The sequence below is a fragment of the Vulpes vulpes genome, chromosome 2, assembly GCF_048418805.1.
Source record: "Vulpes vulpes isolate BD-2025 chromosome 2, VulVul3, whole genome shotgun sequence".
NCBI classification, from domain to species: domain Eukaryota; kingdom Metazoa; phylum Chordata; class Mammalia; order Carnivora; family Canidae; genus Vulpes; species Vulpes vulpes.
The window spans coordinates 144,481,768-144,505,515 of NC_132781.1; the positions used below are offsets into that span (position 1 = coordinate 144,481,768).

Consider the following 23,748-nt stretch of genomic DNA (forward strand, 5'->3'; position numbering starts at 1 on the left):
AAGAGGATCTGGGAGAGAATGAGGCAGGGATGGTGGCCTAAGCTAGCTTCATTCATTCACTCACTCATTCAGGCAGCAAACACATCCTGAGTGCCCACTACGTGCCCCGGGCTACCACAAGAAGAGATGTATTACTCAGAAAGTGATTCTTTTATTGCTGATGTGCCGGGTAGCTGTTTGAAGCCCTCAGAGGGATAGTCTGTCCCTGAGGATGGTACTGGAGCTTCCCAGTGCTAGGAGCATCGTGGCCCACCCTCTCACCTCACTCTAGCCATCCCCACTAGGTGAGGGGAAGCAACATTCCCCTGAATTCTGGGACCCCGGGAAACATGCCATGCTTGCTTCCTGGTTCAGCCTCTCCCCAGGCTTACTACAGTTTGTAGTAAATGTGGAGGGGCTGTTTCTGAACGAGGGACTAGAACATGCATCGGCCTGACCCAGGGGAACTTCTTTCTCAGGGAAGAAAAGTTTCAAAGGCAGGATGAGATGCTCCTCGAGGCCTCCCAGAGACCACATCACAGAGATCCATTAAAGCCTTCAGAATATGACACCCTTGCCCACCACCCGCCCTCCTGAGAGACCCAACCCTATTGGAAGCCAGAAGCCCCACCTGGCACTTTGCCCCGCTCCCCACCCCACCCCACCCCCCGCACCCAGGCTCACCTCCCCACTCCCCCAGGATAAAGAAAGCTGCCAGGTAGGGCTAAGAGGCTGGCCCTGGGTGCCACAGGCAGAGACCCTCCATGGAGAACCCAAAGATGCCAGCAAGTGGAGGCCCAGATGCCTCCACCAGCCTCAAAGCAAATCATCTTTTAATTCTGAAAACACCAAATATTTAATTTATGCTTTACCTCAAATGTCAAGTCTACCTCCCGGCACATAGCTTCGAAACCACGTAAGGAGGCCTAACGCTTTCCATATGGTGAAGACATGGGGCCTTTTAATTGTGCCAACTGGTATCATTCAAGGGTGATTCCCCTGGAATCCGGCAACTCGGGCAGCAGCCGGGCCCAGAGCCAGCCTCCAATCTCATCGCCCCAGACCACACGTCCTCGCGGGCTCTGACCCAGGCTGTGCCCTCCCAATCTTCCCCAAATGTCAAAATGCACTAGGTGCCCCCTAATCAATAAGCAACCCGCCTGGCGGCCACCATCAACCCACAGGCTTGCCGGCACCACAGCTCTCAGCCCGACTCTTAAGGCAGCCCTGCCATAAAAGAACAGAAAAGCCAAACTGCAGGGATGGAGTGGGGTTGGGGGATTGGCCTTAAACCTGGTCCCACACATTCATGTAAGCACACGCAGGTACACACCATGCGAGCACACAGGCACCCGGGTTCTGCTTCTCCAAGGGCTAGGCCATCAGGCTCTCCCTGTCTACTCCACGGCTCCATTCCTCGACAAGCTTTTTTATTTCACCCATCCTATTATATGACATTTTTGTAGACCTGGTATTTCCAACTGGTTTTCTTTTGTAACTGCCATTACAGCTTCATGTTTACCTCTCCTCCTGCATCCCTTTGAGATGATTATGCTTTATTCAAACTTCTAAGTGTTTAGCACACTGTTGTCTGATGTTTAAATCGTTCGCTTTACTGTTCTTCTCTCATAGTACTTGGACACGTCACATTTCTCATGAGTTTTCTCCTCTGAACACATGACTCCTTGAAGTTCCATCACACCCCACGGGGGGGAGAGCAGAAGCCCTTAGCCTGTGTCCCTCCAAGCACGTCTATAGCATATGGCAGGGCAGGCGAAGGCGGGAAGCCTCTGGATTCATAATCTGGGCTCCTATCTCCCCCAGCCACCTCGGTAAACTTCCCAGTACCTTTCCCCCTTCTGAACTCTTTTTGAAGAATCATGTGCCATAACCCTGCCAGGGATGAGAATGTTACTATACCCGCCTCTCAGATGAGCTTAGGTACAATGGCTTATGCAAGGTGACAAGCTATAGTGCCAGAGCCTGACCTCATTTATTTTTGTACTCAGGATGGCAGGTGTAGGTTAGTGCCAGCAAGGTCACCCTCTCACATCCCAGGACCTTCCAAGCAACTGGAACCCACCCTGGACATTTACTAAGCTACTCAGGCCCAGTCAGGAAGGAAGAAGGCAAGCAGGGGCCCTTTCTGCTCCTGCCTGGCCCACCACCCACCTCTTCCCCAAGTGCTCAGCAGCTGGTCAGCATGCCGCCTCTCTGGAAATTAGTAAGGGAGGCACCCTCTGGGCATATGGTCTAGCACAGGGCTTTGCTACACATGGCCCCCATTGTCTAGAAAGTGCTCCAGAGAAAGACAGAGTCCACACCAACCGGCTGACAACTTTATAGGGCTATGAAGAGGAGTAAGATCATGTAAGCAAAGTGCTTGACATATACAGGCACTTAATATATAGCAATGTTCATCACAATAATAATAATACCAGTTGGATGAACCCCTAATGTGCTTCTAGCCACTTTGGTGAAAGGCCAGGTGAAGAAGTAAAGACAGAGACCATCCTGGGCCTGGGGCTGGAGGGGGGCCCTGTCTGCCAGCCCCCAGAATCCAGCTGACTTTGGAGCCCACACCGTACATCCTGATGATCTATTGGAAGAGCCTGCAGCCACCCTTTCTGCACTGCTGGGAATCACGGAAATTAAACTAGACAGGAGATTGCCCACTGCTGTCTCATTCACTATTTCTCCAGGTTTCCCAAACTGTGGACATTCCATTTCCACAGTCACAAATTTGACCACTTGTACTTAATGTTTTTCTCAGAATCAACTTTCAACACTCTCTTCCAATTTAGCTCCATCCTAAGTGATAATATCCGTGAAATCGTGGGCTTGATGTCCTAGTTACTATCTTTCCTGGTAAAAGACATGCTTGACTATTAAGATAACAAACATTCCTCCAGGCAACACCTGAAATCGGTGCACATGTCCCCACCAAGCAGCGCCACACCCTGGGCTTCCCCTGACCTCTCCCAGGGCCAACTGCCATCCCCACCCCTGTGGGTTTGGTGGCTGGGCCAGAGATGGTAGAAACTTGGGTGCCTGGGTCCCAGTCACCAAGCAGAACTCCCCAAGGAGCAGAGGGCCCCTCCTCTTACTACCTTGGATGGCAGGGCCCACCCTCCACCACCTAACATATGTCACACTGATGGCTCCGTGTCTCACATCTTCAAAAGTGCTTTGAACAAAGGTTAATGAACCCTCAGTGTTTCTCTGAGAGACGAGTTGAGGAAGCGAGGCAAGCACCACCCCATGCTGTCCTCAGCTGGGGGAAGAAACTAAGCAACAAGATTCCATGACTTCACCAAAGCCACAGACTTAAGCTGGGGCCCCCTCCCCACCCTCCCTCATTTCCCCCAATGGCAACTTTTACTGGCTCACATTCCTCTTGCTGGGAATACTACTATTTAATTAAAAACGACAGACTTTTGTTTTCCTCTCCTTCCTTCCTCCTCCCTCCCATCCTCCAGGACTGGATGCCAAGGAGACCCACCAAAAACATGCGGGTAACATTTGTTATGGCTTTGAAGATAAAAGTCAATTGAAGTAAGCCCTCGCTTGTATTTCAAGTTTCCCCTAAAGCATGGAGCAAGCTGCCTGGCAGTTGAGGAAAGGAAAAAAAAAAAAAAAGGAAAAAAAAGAAGGGACTGCAAATAAATGTCATTCTGCAGGAATACTTTGTAAAAATAAACAGGCTGAAAAAACCCAAAACTTGATTAATGGAAATCCACTCAGTTGGCCTCTGTCTTGAGCTGCAAATGCATTTGTTCATATGGCTAAATCGGATCATTTTCACTGGGCTTTAAATAAGTAAGTAGATCAAAAACTATAAATGGTGGGGGAAGAAAGGGAAGTTTATAGTTCTCTTTCTAAAGGGCCCCAACCGCAGTGCCCCCCACCCACCAAGGTTTGACCTTTACAAGGGGACAGCAGCTCCAATTCCAGCCCAGCCAACAGATGAAGAAAAATGAAGAGAAAGCCCCCAGCTAAGGGAGGCGGTGGAGGAGGAGATGGGGGCTACTCCCAGATGCGGAGATTATTTCATACATGCACAAGAGTGCACGTTAGTCACAGGCCCACCTCCCAACTGCAACCAACCCAGGTGCCACCTCCCAAACACACACACACACACACACACACACACACACACACACATCTGAAAACTCCACAGGCCCCTCCCTCCCTAGCCCATGGATAAGACCAAAGAACTAACCAGACCTGAGACTCAGTCCGTTCCCCTCGAAGTTAAAAAAAAAAAAATTAAATGTCACATCAAAAAGTTGATTCATCCTTTGATCCTTGGCTTGCTCGAGTTCCACGCAGACCATCTGAAAGCCCCGTGCAGAGTTCCAGAGCTCATTGGACATCTGTGAGCACCAGTCCCAGGCCAAGAGCTGGGGCTGGACTCACTCCCCTGTCGCATCTACTGCTCCCCCCACCCCACCCCCAGGAACAACTCCAATCTCAGTGACCCACTGGGGTAAGGCTCAGGGCAGGCCCTGGCTACAGCAGCAAGAGACCCTCTCTCTCCCTGTGGGCCCAGTGAAGGGCTCTACCAGATTTCAGAGTCCCCCAGGCTCTGCTACCCACATCACAGCCCCTTCTACTAGGGTTGCTGGGCAGATGGTACCGATGAATGCCACAGACACTTGGAACACATGTGGAGGCCAGTACAGTCCCACCCTCCACCCAGACACCCCTACATGCTTTCCCTGTCTTCCTAGCAGCCCCCTCCAAACCCACCCTTTAATGCTGGCCACAGAAACAAGGTAGAAATCAGAGCAGGCCCCCAAATCCCTCCAGCACAGACGAGCTTCCCCACAGACTGGGGCTGCACCACCGCCTCATCTAGGACCTTTCCCTCCCCAGACAGCCCTCTACCCCCAGCTGGACGGGAGACTGACACCTGAGCCACCTCTAAGGCTCCCCAAGACAGGGTGGGTACCTAGGGGTGGGGCAGGGGCGGCTAAGAAGGGACTTCAGGACTTAGAAGCTGTGCCAAGAGGGTGCTAAAAGTTGGGGCGGGTGGGTAGGGAGACCCGCCTCTGGGGCTGAAAGGTAGGTGGGGAGCGTACCCGGGTTCCTCTGCCAACGGTGCCCGCTGCCCGCAGCTGTCGGGGTCCAGAGCTCCCGCCCGGGCAGCGCTGCCTCCCGATCCACTCCTCGATGCCTTTCCGAGCCCAGGCGGCGCTCACCGCGAAGCTGTCACCTGGGGCGGGGAAGACAAGACGCCCCTGAGTCTGGCCCCTGGGCCGAAAGTTACCCGAGAGGGGAGGGAGAGTGGGCGCGGCGGAGGCAGCGGGGCACCATCCGAGATAGGGACGCGGGTCGTCGGGAGAGGGGCTCAGCGGAGACCCAGGGGGCGCGCGAAGGGGGGCAGCACCCCGGAGGAGGGGAGGAAGGGAGGGAGGCCTGCCGGCCAGAAGAGCAGGAGCCGGGGGCAGGGCTGCGGAGGTCAGGGGTGAGGGTCCGAGGACCGGTGCAGTGAGCACGGGATGAGGGCAAGAGGCGCGCAGTGGGCGCCGGAGCCCAGGTCTCGGGAGACGGGGTGGGGGCCGGGAAGCCTGGGGCAAGCTCTCGGGGAGGGGGTAGGGGTCTGAGGAGGGGGCGCAGCGAGCGCGGAGGGCGGGGCCGCGGAGGGAGCGGGTGAGGGCCGGGAGAGAGCCCCGGACGGCGAGGAGGGGCAGGTGGGCAGGAAGGGGCGCGAAGGCTGCCCCGCGGCGGGTCTGCGGACCGGGGGCCGGAGTGGGGGGCGGGGGGCGGGGGCCTGGGGGATGCGCGCCCGCGGGCGAGGCCAGTCCGCCGCGGCCCGCGGGGCTTCGCCGTCCTTCCCCCCGCGTGCCCCGCGCGCCCCTACCTTCCGGGCTCTCCCTGCGCTTGCACACGGCGGCTGCAGGCACATCGCGCGCGGCGGCGGCGGCGGCGGCGGCGGCGGGAGCCGGAAAGAAAGGAGAGGCAGAGAGTTAGCGGTCGCGGGGGCGAGGGCGAGGGCGGGGGCGGGGGCGGGGGCGGGGGCGGCCGGGGCCAGGGGCCGGCGCGGGCGGGGACACTGACCCGGCTTGGAGTGAAGTTTCCCCATGCTGGGGCGCGGCGGCGGCGGCGTCCCTAAGCCATGCGCCCGGCCCGCGGGGCCCGCGGCTCCCCCGGCTCCCCCGGCTCCCCCGGCGCCCCGGCTCCCGAGCCGCGCCTGGCTCTCCTCCCCCGGAGCAGCCCCGCGCCGAGCCGAGCCCGAGGCGGCGCCGGGACGCGCTCCTGCCGCCGTCGCCGCGGCCCGACTGACGCCGGGGCGCGCCGAGCCCCCAGCCCGCCGCCGCGGCCCGCGCCTCCCCGCGCGCCCATTGGCCGGGCGCGGCGCATCAAAGGCGAGGCGGGCCGCGGAGGGGGCGGGGCGGGGGCGGGGCGGGGGCGGGGCGGGGCCGCGGGGCGGGGCCGGGCGCCCAGGGGCAGGCACAGCGCCCCCCTGCAGGCCGCGGGCTCCAGTCCCGCGCGGGGGGCTGCGGGGCCGGGGGGTGGCCGCGAGGTCGGGGCCGGGGGCCGCGAGGGGAGGGCCCTTGGGCAGTCGGCGTACTGGGAGGACACGCCCCGGGGCCCGTCTTCTCTGGACCGGCCCCTGCTCCCGCTAACAGCGCTGCACCTTCCCTCCGCTCGGCTTCCTCGAAGAGCGCTGGGCAGGACTCGGGCTCCAGCTCACAGGTGACGGGACTGAGGTCGAGAGAGGAGACGCGGGGGGGCGCTGGGGTCGGCTGCGCTGCCCCTTCCCGATCCTACCAGGACCTGACTTTTGCAGAAAGTGTTCGCTGGTTACTCGCCCCGTGCCCCCGCCCCCGCCCCACCCCCACCGCCCACTGCACCCCCCGCTCCGCCCCTCTACGTTTCGATTTGGGAGTCCAGAGGAGCCCGCACCGCGCCTCCAGCCGTTTCTGGGCCCAGCCCACTCCCGGCGGCTGCAAGCGTCCGAAAGCCACGAGTTGCCAGCCAATCGCTCGCAGGCCTCACGCCGGGGGCCCGTGGGTGCCCTCCCGGGGTCGGGGCGCGCTGCCAGCTGCGCGGCCCGGAAGGGGGTAACCGCTGGGCCTTTGATCTTCCTCGGTTTCCGCTCCCCGCTGCAGCTCGCCAGACCCAAGGGCTTGTTTGTTTTGTCTGGGGAAGTCTCTGCGGAGGGGAGGGCGACATCAAGGGGTTCCACCCCACCTTTGTGGATCTCAAGGAGAATGCCTGCTCTGCTGGGACACCGTGGGCCTGTTAAGTTCGGCCTGGTACCCAGCAGCCCGGGCGTGGGAAAAGAAAACCCTGTGCTAAGAGTGAGGACACGGCTATTACCCTGGGACTGAGTTCTCTGCAAGCCTCAGTTTTGTGGTCTGTAAAATGGAGGCTCAAGTCTGCCCTTCCTGCCAGCTCCTTGCAGCAGCATTGCCCAAGAAAGACAATGTGAGCGACATGCACAAGCCTAAATTTGCTAGTAGCCACATTTTTTTTTTAAGTAAAAAGAAACAGGGATTAGAGTAAGACTCATCAAGATGAGCACTGAGTAGTGAATAGAAGTGTTGAATCACTGTATTGTACACCTGAAACTAATACAGCACTGTGTGTTAATTATACCTCAATAAAGAAATTTAAACGAAAACTAAAAAATTTTAGAAGCTTATAAGAACACTAAAAGAAATAATATATAGGCCATCTCCCTCTTCAACATAGAAAAAAAGTAAGAAGAAACAGATGAAATGAATAATATATTTTATTTAACCAAAACACCAAAAACATTATAATTTCAACATATAATGAGATATTTTACATTCTTTGTGTTGCACTAATTGTTTGAAATCTGGTGTGTACTTGACACTTAGTGCACATCTCCACCCAGACTAGCCACATCACAAGAGATCAATAGCCGTGTGTGGCTGGTGGCCACTGCGTTGGGCATCAACATGTCTCAAAAGGACATTGGGAGCTGCAGGGGCCTCGAGCCATCAATCTCTTACAATGTCTTACTCAACAATGTCTCAACAGTGCCTTACTTCCATTGTCCAAACTTTGTTTCTCACACACCCTCTCCAGTGAAAATGAAGGCTAATCTTATAAGCAGGTATATTGATGCCAGTAACAGGCTGGTTTCATTTGAGGAGTGCTGGGACTCCCCAGAATATTGTTATTGTCCATTTTATGTTGCACTCCTTTAACCAGGACCTGCTACATGCCAGGCATCATCCTAAAGGGTGGCTAGCCCTCACAACCACTCTCTGATGCAGGCTTGTACTTGTTTTACAAAGAAAGGAAACCACCATGCTCAGAAAGGTGAAGTCACTTGTCCAAGGTCACACAGCTAGCCAGTGGCCTGGTAAGAAACTGAACCCAAGCCTGTTGATCCTATCGGCCGGGCTGCTTTAACGGCGTGAGGCTGCCGCCCAACACAGTCTCAAACCCACATCCCACCATTAGAGAGAGTCCCTCATCTGGAAACAGATATTGAGGAAGTGCCAGTTCTGTGACAAACACTGTTTTAGGGACTTACAATACATCAGGGAACAAAACAGTCCCCATTCTCACTGAGCTCCCCACTCTACCAGGAGGAAGTCAGACAAGAAACAATACACTCAGCAAATGGGCCCATAGTGCACCAAGTCAGAAGGCAACACAAGCTATGCCCTGGCTCTTAACCGAGGGCAGTTGGTACCCTCATGGGACATTTGACAATGTCTGAGGGTCGCAAGTAGAGGGCTGCCACTAAACATCCTACAATGCACAGGACAGCCCTCCAAAACAAAACATTATCCAGCCTAAACGTCAATACCACCAAAGTGAGGCCACTACCACCCACCGTCCCCCCTCCAAGCTGTAGGAAAATGAAAAGACAGAGCAGGATAACGGGAGTCAGGAGTAGGAGGGAGGTGGGGGCAGCGGTTTGAGAGTCTGATTCAGAGCAGGAGCTCTCCTGCAACCCCTCCAAAGGAAATGGCATTCAGTCGGGGTTGCTGTTGGTCTGTCTCACCCGCTACCCCCCACCGGTGCCAGGGTGCCTCAAAATCAAAGCAAAACTCTGAGCGCTCTTTCTCACAGTACTCAAAAAGTTGGTTACTTCCTTAAACCGGTCATGGCTTTCTTCTTTCATGAGAAAAAAGTATCCCCTCTTCCCCTTGGGAATTTCTTTTTACAGTTCAAAAAGAGATAAAAGCAAGAACTAAAACTCCGCAGTTACCAGTTTGAGTCTTGAGGGAAGTAAATCCCAAATGTCCAGCCCAGACACAAAGGCCCCCCTTCACCTTCAGCCTGGCCCCTTCCCAGCCGGGCAGGCGCCGGGGACTTCGCTGCTGTTGGAATCGTGACACCCCCGCCCCCACCGACCTGGCCCTGGGGCGAGAAACCAGAGAGGTGGGCCTTGTGGTGAAACCTTAGCCTGCCCAGGACTCCGAGGAGGGGCTCCGTGGGCGCCACCAGCCCACCGTCCACCTGGGGTGGCTATTCGGCTTGTGCCGGCTCCCCGCCCCACGACTCACTGTCTTTTTATGTGTTTTAATAATTTATCTGGCCCACTTCTTGGGCTGAATACTTACAGTGACACATCTTTTTCTTTGAAGATTTCCCATCCTTTGGGGGAGGAGAATGAGAAAGGATGGGAAGGAAGAGATAAGAGAGAGAGATTATAACAGAAACGGGTTTCATGGGGCTTGAGATTTAGCAAGGCTGGTTTAGGTGAAATCTGTTAGACGTGGAGCTGGGAGGTTTTTTTCTTTTAAAGACTGCATCAGCCTGGTTGGCCCACCCCCACGCTGGTCCCCAGGTGAAAGCCATCTGCATTGGCTCCCTTCAAATGCCACCTCCTAGAGGAAGCCCTCCTGATCTTCCAGCCTGAAGAGCTCTGACCACTCTGATTAGCCCGGGTCCGCTCCCCTGCCTCTGGGCCTGGCACTCCTTATTTTATAATGATGGCACTAAATTTTCCTCCTGGAATCTGGGCTCCTTAAAAGAGAGGCGGTTCTTGCCTGAGTGGCATCTCTAGATGCAGTACGCAGTACTGCCCATAGGACGTGCTCTAGACAGAATGAGGAGAGCCCACCCAGTCCCACAGACACACCACTCCCCCACCCCCCACCCTGGGTGTGTGGGTGTGTTGTCAGTGAGAGAGTGAGACGATGCCAAGAATATGCTCTGGGATATACTGAAGAGAAAATTAATGCCCAACCATGCTGGCTCCCCCTTGGTCCCTGGGTTCCTTCATTCTGTAACCCCCCCCAACACACACACACACACACACACACACACACACACACACACTGAGATTTGGCATTGCCAAGTGTCCTGAAAACCCGATTTGGGTGAGGAAGGGAAAGTTGAACTAGTCTGCATGAGACAGTCACAGGAACTTGGGAGATGGCAACCAGCAGAGGGAAGAAAAGCGTGTCAAGGGGACCAGAGAGTATGAGAGGAGTTCACTACGCCAGGGCCTAAGGAAAGGCAATCCCATGAGGAAGGCAGCAGTCAATTAATTTTCAGGACAGTGAGGTGTATTGTGTGATTGGCAGTTGTCACCTGCTCGGCTCTGTGGCAGGATCACCCTCCATTACTCCAAACCTCTGCCAAAGCCTAACCACGTCTCTGGGTTCAGCACAGGACAGAAGAAAGGAATGAGCCCAACATAGAACATCATAGGGCCACAGGCCACAGGCAGCCTTCAGAGTGGAAGTGTTTGTCAGCGGGGAAGATGGGAGCCAGACCAGCCCCAGCTTCAGTCCTTGGAGATGAGACAGAAGAGGCTGGGCTTCGCCTGGAAAAAGGAGTGAGATCTCTAAGCCATTCTAGTCAAGTCTTACATGGGAGAGCCCCCAAAGACAGCGACTTGGGCCTAAGAATTGGTTGAACTGAATTGTATTTTGTGCCACCAGCTTCTCCCAAGTTCAGAGCATGGGCTCCCAGGGAGGAGGAGAGAGCGAGGGAGCCAGCCTGGCCTCGTCATGCTGCTCCTTGGTGAGACCCTGCTCTCTCCCCTGCAGTCCCTGCCACTCGGCCCTTGTCTTGCGCATCTGTAAAGCCATCCGGGTTACGGTGCCCATCTGTCTACTTTCCAACTCCTTTCACAAAAGGGAGAGAGAAATTTCCACTTTCCTGAGCCTTTGTTTTTCAGTGACACGCGGTCCACCTGGGGCCTCATCACCACACTTGGTCTGGCCCATCCACATAACAGGAGGAGGGGGGTCTGGCCAATCAGCATTTCCCAAAGCAGGTTCCGTGAGGAACACCAGCATTGTGCGATGCTATTATTATGTGAGAGAAAGGTCTCCACGGGCCTGGGGAACCTGTTTTAGGAAGTTTGAGTAAAGAGAAATGAATGCACTTTGGAAAATGCCAGACTAGATGGCTTCTGAGGTTCCTTCCAATCTGAGATTCCAAGTCCTAATCCAGGGACCTAGCCTAAAAGGGTGGCAGGAAGTAAAGTCAGTGAGGACAGGGCCAGTGCAGGAGGGCCCGATAAAGGCATGCACCCACATATGTCTATCATGGGCACTGAACATGTCTCAGCATGTATATGTCCACCTCCAGGCCTCTGAGCAATCAGACACCACTATGCATGAGGCTCCGTAGCCACAGCTTGAGGCAAGAAGGAAACACATCACTATAGGAAAGCTGCTGGTCAATGTGCCTGCCTCCCTGGCTTTCTCTTCTAGGTTAGGCTCCTCCCTCTCTTCCTCCCTCCCCCACCTCTTCCCCTCCTCCTACTCCATTGCCTTTGCCACCACCTTCTTTCGTCTCCTGCCATCTCCTTCCATCTCCTGCCATCACCTTCTCCTTCCATGCCACCGAGCACAGCTCCACAGTGGCCAGCTGTCCTATCAGGACCACATGACCCCTTGGCTCCTTGGTCACAGCTGGCTGGGGGTCTGACCCATGAGCCTGCTCAGTCAGGGTCTCTTCTCAGAATTTAAACAAAGGGACGCCTGGGTTGCTCAGTGGTTGAGCATCTACCTTCGGCTCAGGGCATGATTCCGGGATCCCCAGATTGAGTCCCACATCATGCCCCCTGCAAGGAGCCTGCTTCCCCCTCTGCCTATGTCTCTGCCTCTCTCTGTGTCTCTCATGAATAAACAAATAAAATCTTAAAAAAAAAAAAAAAAAAAGAATTTGAACAGAGAGGCCCAGGGTCTGGGATCCACTTGCTGGCAATCCAAAACCAAAGGGCTCCATAGTTCCAGGGGTCAGAGTAGCTGCTTGGGGTCCATGTGGTCTTAGAAATGAACAAAAAGAAAAAAAAAAAAGGAATGAACAAAAAGAAGTAGGAGTAGAAGCAGTCAGAGAGAAGCAGAGGAGGGAGACAGACTGTGCTGGTCCCTGCTGCTGCCTGTTCCCAGCTCCTGACCTGGTTAGCTCTGCCTGTGTGCTCTGACCTTGGGTCCCTGACAGACCCTTGTTCCCAATTTCCCAGGCCCAGGGTCAAATAGCCTCGCTGAGGGTTCCTTGGAATTTAACATGCATAGGAATTCCCTGAGATGGTGTGAAAATACAGTCTGGGGTGGGACCTGGGAATCTGCATTTCTAACCAGCTCCCAGATGAGACCTCTGCCACTGGTCTGTAGACCACATTTGAAGCTCAGGAGAGTTACACCTTCCCAGCAGCTGCCAGGTTTATAACTTGCTTCTTCACTGACTAAGTAGCGTACTGAGAGAAGGAGGCACCGAAGCCAGGGGGGAGGAACCCGAGAAATAAAGGTGTTCCTCTTTCATTAATTAAGTCAGTCAACAAAGATCTGTACCAGGCTCTTATATTAACAAAATAGACAAAAATAATTCAGTGAAATATATGGTATGTCTATGGGGGGAAAAATAGTGATGTGTCTATGGAGGGAAAAATCAAGAAGAAATATCAAGGAAGGGGTTGCAATCTTAGGTAGAGGGGTCAGAGGGTAGTCTTTGAGTGAAGACTTGGAAACAAAAAAGGAAGCCATAAAGATGCAGAAGGAAGCCAGAGGGAAAGCAGGTCTAGGCAGGGAAGAGTGAGTGCAAACGTCCTGAGGCAGGGACATGATATGGATGCTTTGGGAACAAGTGGAGTTGTCGCTCTGAAGCATGGGGGGGAGTGGGAATAGGGTGTGCAAGGGGGAGGAGAAGATGAGATTGAAAGATGGCAGGGCTCATTACGAGAATCTTGTGGGCCTTGCCCAGGGCTTTAGCTCAACTCGAGGGAGACAGGGGTCATTAGAGAATTGTGACTTGGAGTACCCAGGCTGCTGCGTTGCAAGCAGAATGTGGGTTAGGGGGTGGCAGCATGAGACCTGGCAGAAACAAGGCCAGTGACAAGGTGATTGCAGCAATGCTGTTGTGACATCATTATGGTTTACACCTGAGTGATAGCAGCCAAGGAGGTGAGAAGTCAGATGTGACCGTATTTGGAAGTCGGAAGCGATGAGGTTAGCTAATACAATGGACATGGGGTGGGAGAGAGGGGGGAGTTACGGAAGATGCCAGAATTTTTTCTCTAATCCACAGGAAGGAGGGAGCCTGCAGGTGGAGCTGTGTGCAGCGCGGGGGAGCTCCCGGGCTCAGTCTGAGCACCTTACTGAGAGGCCTGTTGCATAGCGAAGCAGCAAGGTCAGTCGACAAGTGGATCCGTGAGCCTAGGGTCCAGAAGCAGGCTGCAGGCTGCAGAGATACACCTGGCTGTCAGGAGCCTACAGACCGACAGCGGCCAAGAGGTCACTGCCCCCCTATGGCCTGACAGCAGATGCGATCCCTTGGCGAGTGAGTGTAGCCCAGGAATGGAATGGAGCCCTGGGGCCCTGACAAATTTAGGGGTCGGCAAGTATCTCCTTAGAATCCTGCTCCTTCGGACCTCCTGACCTCTCCTCGTCCTCACGGGCTGCGCTCCTAGACAACCCGCTTCTCTTCTCCGCCGTCCTTCTCATACCTGCTCCCCACCTCCTGCACCGCCCCCCCAAGCTGGCAGATTCCTGGCGCGGTGTCTGAACTCTCAAAGCACTTCTTTGTTCAGACCAGCCCCGGGAGATAAATGAGACAATGTGTGTGGACCGCTCAGGGCGCCCAGCGCGGACCCGGCGGCCGTCCCAGCACGGCACCCCGCCCTCCACTCGGCACCTGCCTGGGTGCCAGCCTCACCGCCCCGTGCCTGGCGCACAGTAGGGGCTTCGGAAGTGTTTGCTGCAGGCAGGAATGACAGCACGGGACCCATCTGACCAGAGGTGACACTGCCCCCCGCGGCCTCTGCTGGCCCTCCCCAAGCCCCTCCCACATCATTTGTGTTTCTTCTGACTCTGTGGCCAAGAGGTCACTGCCCCCCTATGGCTCCAAGTGGCTTCCACTCCCAGCCCGGGCAGGGGACAGATGGAGGCCGCTGCCCCCACACCCGGCTGCCACCGTGGTCCCCGCCCTCTGAAACCACAGGGATGAGTGTTTTCTCCTCCATTTGCATCTTCCCACAGTGGCTGGCGGGGTACATCCTCCACCTGGCGCCTCTTTTAACATCGTGATCTGCCGGACTTCTCTGGGTGACAAGTATCTTTGTGCTGAGCACCCCCTCCCCAGCCCGTCCCTCCGTCCCTGCGTTCTGACTCTGGCCAGCTTCCGTCTGCACAAAGGGACCATTGAGAGGCAGGCGGTGGGACGCCGCCTTTGATCTGGGGTTCTAATAACGTGTGTATGTTTGTGTCTCCAAACAATGCAGCAACCTCGCAGGATGGACAGAGGGGGTGGGGGAGGAAGAGAAGGTCAGCAGGATGGTTACACCGGAGGCTTGCTTGCGAGCCTTGGCCTCGTTGGCCGGCACATCTGAGAGCGCCTCCATAGATTCTCCCTGGAAAGGTGTGTCATCACACAGAGGAGGGCCCTGGCCCGGTTCAGTCTGGCAGGCCAAGCTCTGAGAGGTCACTGGAACGATGGCACAGGAGCGCCATGGAACCCGGCTTCACAGGTTCACAGAGGGGAAGGCGAGCAGCATAAGGAAGGGGCCTGGACCAGGAAGGCCCAGCCTACAGGCACCGCTACAGCTCAACACCAGCTCCCTCTCCAAGGCCCAGAGTTGCCAGATCTTTTGATTTTTCAAGAGTAGCTGGAAAGCCATGTCTCTAAGTGAAATTTTCACATATTTTTTAAGCTGGCAACTAATTGTGAAAATTTTAAGTATGGTGGCAGGCCTTGTGAAGCATGCCTCCCTGCTGGACCCAGCCTGGGGCCAACGGTCTCGCCCTCTGCCTGGGTAAGGGCACCCAGAGAAAATGAACACCAGAGACAGGGAGGCATCTGGTGGAAGGTCATCATTCAGACCAGGCCCTAGGCTCTCTCCAAAAGGGAAGAATTGCGGTGGAGGTGCGGTGGAGGTGCCCCTTGCCTGCTGCTTCAGTGTCCCCCAAATACCTTCACCATCCTTAATGTTATTCCTTCAGTTCCTTGGCAAATAGGTAGTAAGTTCCCCCAGGGTGCCAGGACAGGGCCGGGCAGGAAGGAAGCAGGAATTAACCAGATAAGGCTCCTGCCTGCCCTCCAGACCAGGCCAGGAGACAGGTGTGAGAAGCAAAACTGTACTGTGGATTCACAGTTGCCAGGCTCTGTGCAAAGGGCTATTTGTGTTTGGTTATCTCACATCATCCCTACAAATGCCTTGGAAATGAAGGGACTATGATGGTCATTTCCACTTTATAGATGAGGAAGTGGGCTCAGGGAGAATGAGAGAGCTTCTCCACAAAGTTAGAGAGACTAGCTCCCCCATTGCCTGCCAGCAAGCCCTTATATGCAGCCACTACTGTACATTGGCTCATGGGCTGTGTGATGGGTCACCCAGGTTGATGCCACATAACAAACACCTGGAGTTGTGCAGTGTGTAAGCTGCAATTGTACATGCCAACCCCATGGTAGAAAAAATTACAACCAATTAAGTGTTCTTCAAGGTATATGTAGAGCCCTGGGGCTCAGCCAAGGAATGTTGAGTCTGGGACCTCCCCTTGAGATCCTTCTTTCCAGTGTAAATCTTGCTTCTGGTGAAGAAAGAAGTTCCTCCTTTGCCCAGACCTTCTGCCTTCCGTGGGTACCTGAGAGAAACAAAGACCATGCAGAACATTAGCACTTCCTATCTCCCATATCTGCCCTCAGCAATCTCATCTGTAAATGGGGATTGTAGCTAGGAAATGAGCATGCCAGAAACTATTGAGAGGGATCCTAGGCTATCCAAGGTGGCTTGCCTTCCTCGCCTGCCAGCTGGGTGACCCGCCAGTTACTTGGCCTTGCTGTCTCCATCTGCAAAATGGTATGCAGAGTCTAGCTGTCAGAAGGCACTGGCCAGCACTGATGCTGCCTGGTCATGGTCATCGTCTCTATGACCTCCCACCGTGGGACCATGTTCAGGAGGGGCCGGGCCTCCCTGTTGCACAGACACTTCGATGGCTCCCACTTCCATCTGGCATCAGGTCACCTTCCAAGAACTCACTAGGCTGCACATCACAGCTGACCTTTTGTGTTTGCAGCATAGGAGGTAGGTGACAGAGCTTCCACACCACCTGCCACCCTCCAACCTCAGATGAGCGGGGATAGGTGGGGCGCGGGGCAAGGGCCAAGGCTCCTCCATCATGGCCTCGGATGTCTCCAGGGAGGGCCCTGGTCATAACACGTTGCCCAGGGCTGGCCGGTCCAGCCCTAGGAGAATGGAACTGACCCCAGCAAGAAAAATGGAGAGGAAGAAGGGGCTGAGAATGGAGCCTGGGAGTCCCTACCCTCTCTTGTTCTGTTCCTCCCCTAAATTAACCTGCCTTTGTAAGAGCACGCTATCGGCCACCCAGATGGGCCAGGACGTACAGAGGACTAGCAAACTTCCGAAAAGTTCTTTGGCCTCACTAAAAACCCAAACAATAGTCACAAAACAGCAATAAATAAGGGTTTGAAATGGAGGAGAGCTGTGGTGCCTCCCAAAACCAATGCCCCTTCCACACAACTTAGTATTTCAGTGCACAAGTAACATTCTGGATATCTCTAACACTGGGTCAAAATCATTCTGATTTCAAAAAAAATTGTTAATGCCAATAAAAATGCCAGCTTTTCTGTTCTTAAAAATTAGCAACCTGTGCTGGAGAGCCAGTGTCAGGGTGTCCACTCTCCCCCCATCTCCCACCCAAGCCCCCTTGAGCACTACCATCGGGCCGGTTCTGTGGATGCCCAAGCAGCCCCCCGAGGCTGTGACTTCTCTCTGCTGTTCTGCTCCCTACTCTCAGCGCTCCAGGCTCCAGCTAGTCCTTCGACACCAGCATAGATGCCACCTCCTCCACAAGCCAGCTGCTGACCATCACGTTTACTCCCAGTTGGATCCCCAGGGAGGTCTCACCTCCAGCCCAAGGATAACAGTTCCTTACAGTTCCTCACTGCCCTCAGAAGGAAGTCGGGAGCCAGCTGTCAACAAACTGATAGGGAAGGAGGAATTGAGGCCTGGGTTCGCAGGATGAGCAGGAGCAGGTCCTTCCCACTTTTAGGCAGCCACTTTTGGAAGAGCAGTCCCCAGACAACTTCTGGCTGGAGGCTCAGGCCCATGTGGCCAGTGGAATCTGTGTGATAACAGACTGTCTGCACAGGCCACCTCCTTTACATCACACCGAATGCCAAGTCCAAGGTGACCCACCGAGGGACCGGCACCAGGCTGCCCTCCACCTTGTGCAGGACAGACACCAAGCTGAGTGCTCTGCACGGTATTGGGACAAATTCAATGTCAAGGAGATGAGATACATGGGAAGTGTCACCTCGCATACAAACAACCGGAGACCAAGGTGAGTCATGAGCCAGTATGTGGAAACACTTGGCGCAGAGCCTGGCAAAGAGACATGTGATAAAAGGGGCTCTCATTATTATTATTATTATTATGAAAGTACCAAAAAATAATGTTTTCTTCAGCTCTTTTTGGTTGTAAATGATTGGAAATGACAAAACCCAGCCAAAACCAGCCTAAGCAGAAAGCAACTTGATGGGCTCACGTAACCCAGGTACTGAGAAGACAGATCATGAGCCGCTTCAGACTCATAACCTCACAACCTTGTGCTCCAAGTGGAAACAGAAATATTCTTCTCCGGCTCAGGAGAGACAAATCCTGGGCAATGACTCTGATTGGCCCAGCCTGGGTCACATGCACACTTCTTAACCAATCACTACAGGAGTTTGGTTGGCCCAACCTGAGTCAGATGCCAACCCTGTGGCTGGAGGGAGTTGATTGGTGGCTCTGCCCCCCACCACAGTATTGGATGGGAAGAACAGGCCCCCCAAGGGAAGGGGGAGACAGGTGTCATCAGCTTACCTGAGGAAGGCAGAATGTCCTTTTAACTCCACCCTCCAATGGGCAAAACTCAGGGCCTGTCAGAGAAGTATTGGCCCCACTTTATGGATGGGAAGAGTGAGTCTCGAATCTGTGAAATAACTTGCCAAGGTCATGCAATCTATAAGTGGTGGCCCTGGGACTCAGTCTAGGAGTGTCGACCTCCTTCTGTCTATTCCTCTATTCCCTATGGGTCTGGTATGAGGACGAGAAAGACTGATCATGAGTAGGCATTGGTGTCTCCCGGCTACTGCCTGGGCCAGTTCCTTCCACATCCAGAATGGAGCTTGGTCTTTGGAGATGTCTTCAAATGAGTGGGCTTGACCTCTCAAAGTTGACCCCTGGAAAGAAAAATAGGAGACAGGAGGGACAGAGGAATGAGAGACTAAACAATCCGAGGGTCAAATTAGCAACTGTCCTTGGTGACATGGGTGACATGGAGACCAGAAACCACAGGTCTGAAAGAAAGCTGGCTTGGTGAGGGAGCCAGAGGATGAGAAAGGAAAAGAAAAGTCTGTCTCATACTCTAACCCAGGGCTGCCCTCCAAGGCCTAGTCTCAGTGATCCAGAAGATGATTTTTCGGTTTTCTCCTGATGCATGGAACCAGACGACATCCTTCTTCAGATGGCCTTGGGCCTTCAAGGACAGAGAGAAACCATGATGGGGACATTGCCATCAGGACTGGCCACCTGGATCGATGAGCACCATTGGGAAGAGGCTGGTGCTGCCCTTGAGGGGATATCACTCAGTCTCCGATGGCATCTGCAAATGCCATCAAGATAATGACAGGCCACTTTTGTCCATCTCCCGGACCCGCCCATGCTACCTCCTACTCTGGCTTCTACAACCCTCCTCTTCTAGGAGCATCCAATATTTCTTTTTTCCCACCTCCCCACTATCCAAACTTGCCTGTCCCATGTCCCCTTCATTTGGTGCTCATGAGAAGCCCAGCTCATCTGACTGACCGATGCCCATCAGAGAGATTAGAGGTGTCCCTGGTGAAGGTGCCAATCACCTTTCCCTCCCAGGGAACACACTTCATACATGACAATGTGGCCAGTCCATGTGGGAACCCCACAGCTGATGCCAGGGTTTGAAGTAGCCACCGTGACAAACCCTCAGGGCAAGGCTTCCTGGGCATCTCAGTTCTTCCTTCTATGACCTAAAAGGTGCCACATTCTGATAATTCTTCCTAAATGTCTCTTAGATCTGCATTCCCCTCCCTCCACTCCATTCCCCTCCCTCCCTCCCTCCATTCCCCACACTGCCACTGCCCAGGTGTGATAGATCAAAGATGTATGCAGACTATGTATTTTCCCCAAGTCTGGGCTGCCCTATGACCACTGAACCAAGAGAATATGGTGGAAGGATTCTGTACAAGTGCTAGGCCTTTAAGAGGAGGAGCAGCTTTGGCTTTCTCCCACTTGGAATGTTTGCTTCTGGAACATTCTCTCTCAGAACCTGACTGCATTGCTGGAAGCCCCAGCCACATGGAGAGGTCATGCATGTGTGCTCGTAGACAGCCCAAGCCTAGCTTCTAGCAGACAGCCAGCAACTACTGCCATTTTGGATGCCTCACAGAAGAAAGTCCCCAGGCGACTGAGGTCCCTGTTGACATCACATAGAGCAGAACTACCCCGCTGAGCCCGGTCAACCCCCCAAATCACAAGAGACCATTTAAATGGTGGCTGTGTTGAGCCACTGAGTTTTATGGTGGCTTGTGACACAGCAAAAGTGTCTGAACACCAGGCTCACGCTTTCATCATCTCTTCTGGTTCAGTTGTAACCAGACGCTCCCTGACTGATCTCCCGGCCTCCACATCCGTCTATCGCTCAAAGCTGTTTTCCAAGTACAGGACTGATAATGTCCTGCTTCTGCTCAAAGCCTTCCATGGCTTCTCATTGTCCGTAGCTGGAGGACTTATCCCCTAGGAGTGCACAGGAGAATGACCAGGGCAGCCTTTTAGAAATACAGATATTGCACTCAAAGGCTTGGAATCAGGGCTTCAGACTGTGGAAACACTCCTGGTGTGGTAGATGAAATGACATCAGACATTTATTCCATGTCCACTTCTACATGATTCATGGTGAGCAGAGGAGGCTCCCCCATACCCAGGAGGCTGGATTTGGCCATGCGATTTCTTTTGCCCAATTGAATATGGGCAGGGATGACCCTGTGCCAGCTCCAAGGCAAGACTTTAAGAGGCATTTCATATTTCCACTCCTCCTCCCCTCACTTCTCCTATTCACCATGAATGACTTTGCCCCAGATAGCCTGTCAACCTGGCTCCCAAAATGAGAGATGTGCAGAACAGATACAAACTCAATGCGCAGCCTGGCTCAGCCAATTCTAGTCAAGTTCATCAGAGTCACTCCAGCTGGTTTTCAGACCAGTAGTGAGAAAAATATATCTTTGTTGCCATATCCCGCACAGGGTCACTTGTTACACAGCACCACCGCAGCAACAGCTGACTAATATATCAGGTGATTGTAAAGCTCATTCCCAATTAAGAACCACTGGCCAGAAGGATAAAGTCGCAAATGCTTGGCCTGGCGCTCAAGACCTTTCTCAGTTCCCCCTCCCCCCACCTCTCTCTCTGGCCTCATTGCCTCACTTCCTCCTTTGAACAAGTCAAGACTCTGAGTGCTAAAACAGAATCCAACCATGACTAATCCTACCAGAAAGGGGACTCACAGGGAGCTGTAAGATCAGGCTGAGAAAATGGGCAGAAAGCAAGAAATGTCAGGCGGCTGGAACCAGGGCCAGAAGACACAGAGCTAAAGAACAGGCCACCACTGGCTACCTGGACGCTGGGCACTGGATCCTCAGGGCACTGCTTTGCAGAGTGAAATCTATGGCTCCCCCTGTTTCTTTGAAGAGAGAAGCATCCCACTGGCCCAGCCACACCCTAGGCATTAGAGGAGAAAGAACCCATATATGACTCCTAACGAGAATAGGGTCAGATGCAAGGCGGCCCAAATCCCCATTATCCCTTGAATCTTCATAGTCTTTTCAAAGATGAAAACTCTTGAGCTTTTCCTAGTACATAGTAAGTGCCACATGAATGTTTCTCAATAAATATTAACATATTCTAGAATATTCCAAAAGTTTTTCTGGGCCATGAACTAACTTGGGCCCTTTTGATTTCCCTTTCCCAATATGGTAAGTTCAGATCCTTTCTTGGCCAGCTCAAAATCTGCCCCTTCCCTGAGGCCTTCCTTGATCTTCAGGTGGGAAGCAGTGTCTCTTTTTCTCAGCACTCTAACACACATGGTCTGCCTGTCTTTTCTGATCCTGAGCAGCAGCTCGAGTCATTAGTGAGTTTGTGAGGCCCAAGGTCTTCTCAGTGCTGAGGCCAATGCCTGGTGCCTGGTAGGTGCTTAGGAGGCCCCAGGCGAACAGCTGAGCAAGAGGCCTTCTCCCAGCTGTGAAACTCCAGCCTGCCTCTACGCCCTAAAAATGCGAGCAGTGGGAGCCAGAGCCTTCTCTAGCCCGGGCCTCACCATTAAAATCATTTCCAGCTTCCAGTCTCCTGGGGGATATGAAAGAGCCTACTGGGGATCGGGGGTTCACCCGCATCTCTTTGGATCCCTCTACCTGACCCCTGGTGTACTTGGACTCCCAATAGCCAGCACCTGGGTCTCATTGTTGACAAGCTACCTTCAAGTGACTGGAGAACTCAGCCAATGCCCAGAAGTGATGAAGTCACTCTCCCAGTCCTGCTGTTCCTCTGCAGGTCTGAGGCATAACTCACACATCTCCAGAGCACCCCATGTGGGGTGAGCCATATTACCTTCTGGGGGCCTCTGCCTGATAGCTCATCCTTGATTATTATCATATTCTTGATATCACATCCTTGTTTGCTGGGCATCACATCCCTGATATTACATCCTTGCTTTGTTTGTTATCACATCCCTGATATCACGTCCTTGTTTGCTGGTTATCACATCCCTTATATCAAATCCTTGTTTGCTGAATATCACACCCTGATATCACATCCTTGCTTTGCTGGGCATCACATACCTGATATCGCATCCTTGTTTGCTGGGCATCACATCCCTGATATCACATCCTTGCTTTGCTGGGCATCATATCCCTGTTTGAGTATCTGTGCCCTGTTGCTTTCTCTTCCTGGCCCTACTTTCCCACGTCCTGCACATTCCATCCTCTTTGGAGCTGCTTCTGGGAACCCAACCTAAGAGAGTAGAGAGTGGGGGAAGCTACAGTGATAAACACAGCCACCATTTATTGAATACCACTCTACTTCAAGATCCTTTCATGCCTTACTTCTTCCATTATCTCAACAGCAAAGAATTTTTATCCCTATTTGAAAAAAGAAATGGAATCTCAGAGAAGGTAAATAACTTGCCCAAGGTTATGTAGTTACTAAATGTTGGACCGAGATGCTCTCACTACTCTATACACTACTGCCTCCCATTAGAACGATGCCACCAATAAGGTCTACACATATATCTATCTATAAGTTAAAACTTGAGAATAAATTTAACTAATCCACTAAATAAACATGGGTAATAACAGTGTCCATCCATGTGGAGATTAAGGTTGTGACAGTGATGTTTTTATCTATCAGAGTATACATCCCCTCTTCACCCCATCTTTTCTGGTATCAGACAGAGGTGAGCGTGCAATCCGAATTTGTTTCCCCAGACCTAGCCCTTGAACTTAGGGGTGGACGTTGGCTGCAACCAAACCATCAGGTGACTGATCCCTTGTTCTGACATCCTCTGAGATGTAACCTCCACATCCAGTCACTCAACCCTTTCTCCAATCCTCTGAGCTACCCTGAAGCATCCCAATAAAAGCCCAAATGCCTCAAGTGACCTGAGGCAGTCACTTGTCAACAAACCACCTCAAGTGATACAGAAATTGGTACCAGGAGTGGGGTGTTGAAAGTGACCTACCCTAAAATACAAAATTGTCGAATATGATATTAGCCAAAACACTCCCCCTTAGTTGTGTAAGCAGGCTTTTTGCCCCTACCACCAAAAGGATATGGGGGCAGAATGAGTGGTATATAAATGCAAAGGGATGGAACAGCCCCTTCCATAGATGAGCTTCCTTCATCTGTATCCTTGTGTTCATTCTTCCCTCTGACTGTGTGTTACAAGTTTGCTTAATTTCTTTCCTATTTAAACTCAGCCAGTGCTTTCCCAGGTAACGCAGGAGAAGGAGCTGGGTGGTCAGCTCAGATAGGGGGTCACCTGTCATGTCAAGCAGGCTGGGTACATCGTGGCACAGAGGAAAGACCATGGGCCACGACGAAGAGAGTCACTTTGGTGCTGTCCTTGAATCACTGTGTGCCACTGGGTGAGAGTCTTCCCTCTCTGGGGCTCAGCTCCCCTTTATAGAAATGAGGGGGCATCTCTATGATCCCTTCTAGATCTAAGAGGTTCAGATGTTTGGGTTACACATGAGGCCATGTGGCCTACATCATGCATACATACTGACAGGCTG

At 53.3% G+C, this 23,748-nt stretch overlaps 1 protein-coding gene across 1 annotated transcript in view; it reads right to left on the reverse strand.

Moving 5' to 3' along the window:
• Positions 1 to 6,250, reverse strand: part of NKD1 (NKD inhibitor of WNT signaling pathway 1) — an 84,172-nt gene extending 77,922 nt beyond the window's left edge. Inside the window, exons 1-3 of the mRNA XM_072750265.1 lie at positions 6,043 to 6,250; positions 5,846 to 5,878; positions 5,064 to 5,197 (exon numbers count right to left, since the gene is read on the reverse strand). Of these exons, the coding sequence (XP_072606366.1) occupies positions 5,064 to 5,197; positions 5,846 to 5,878; positions 6,043 to 6,067 (192 nt within the window). The 5' untranslated portion in view covers positions 6,068 to 6,250. The remainder of the gene's footprint in view (positions 1 to 5,063; positions 5,198 to 5,845; positions 5,879 to 6,042) is intronic.
• Positions 6,251 to 23,748: the final 17,498 nt, after the last annotated feature.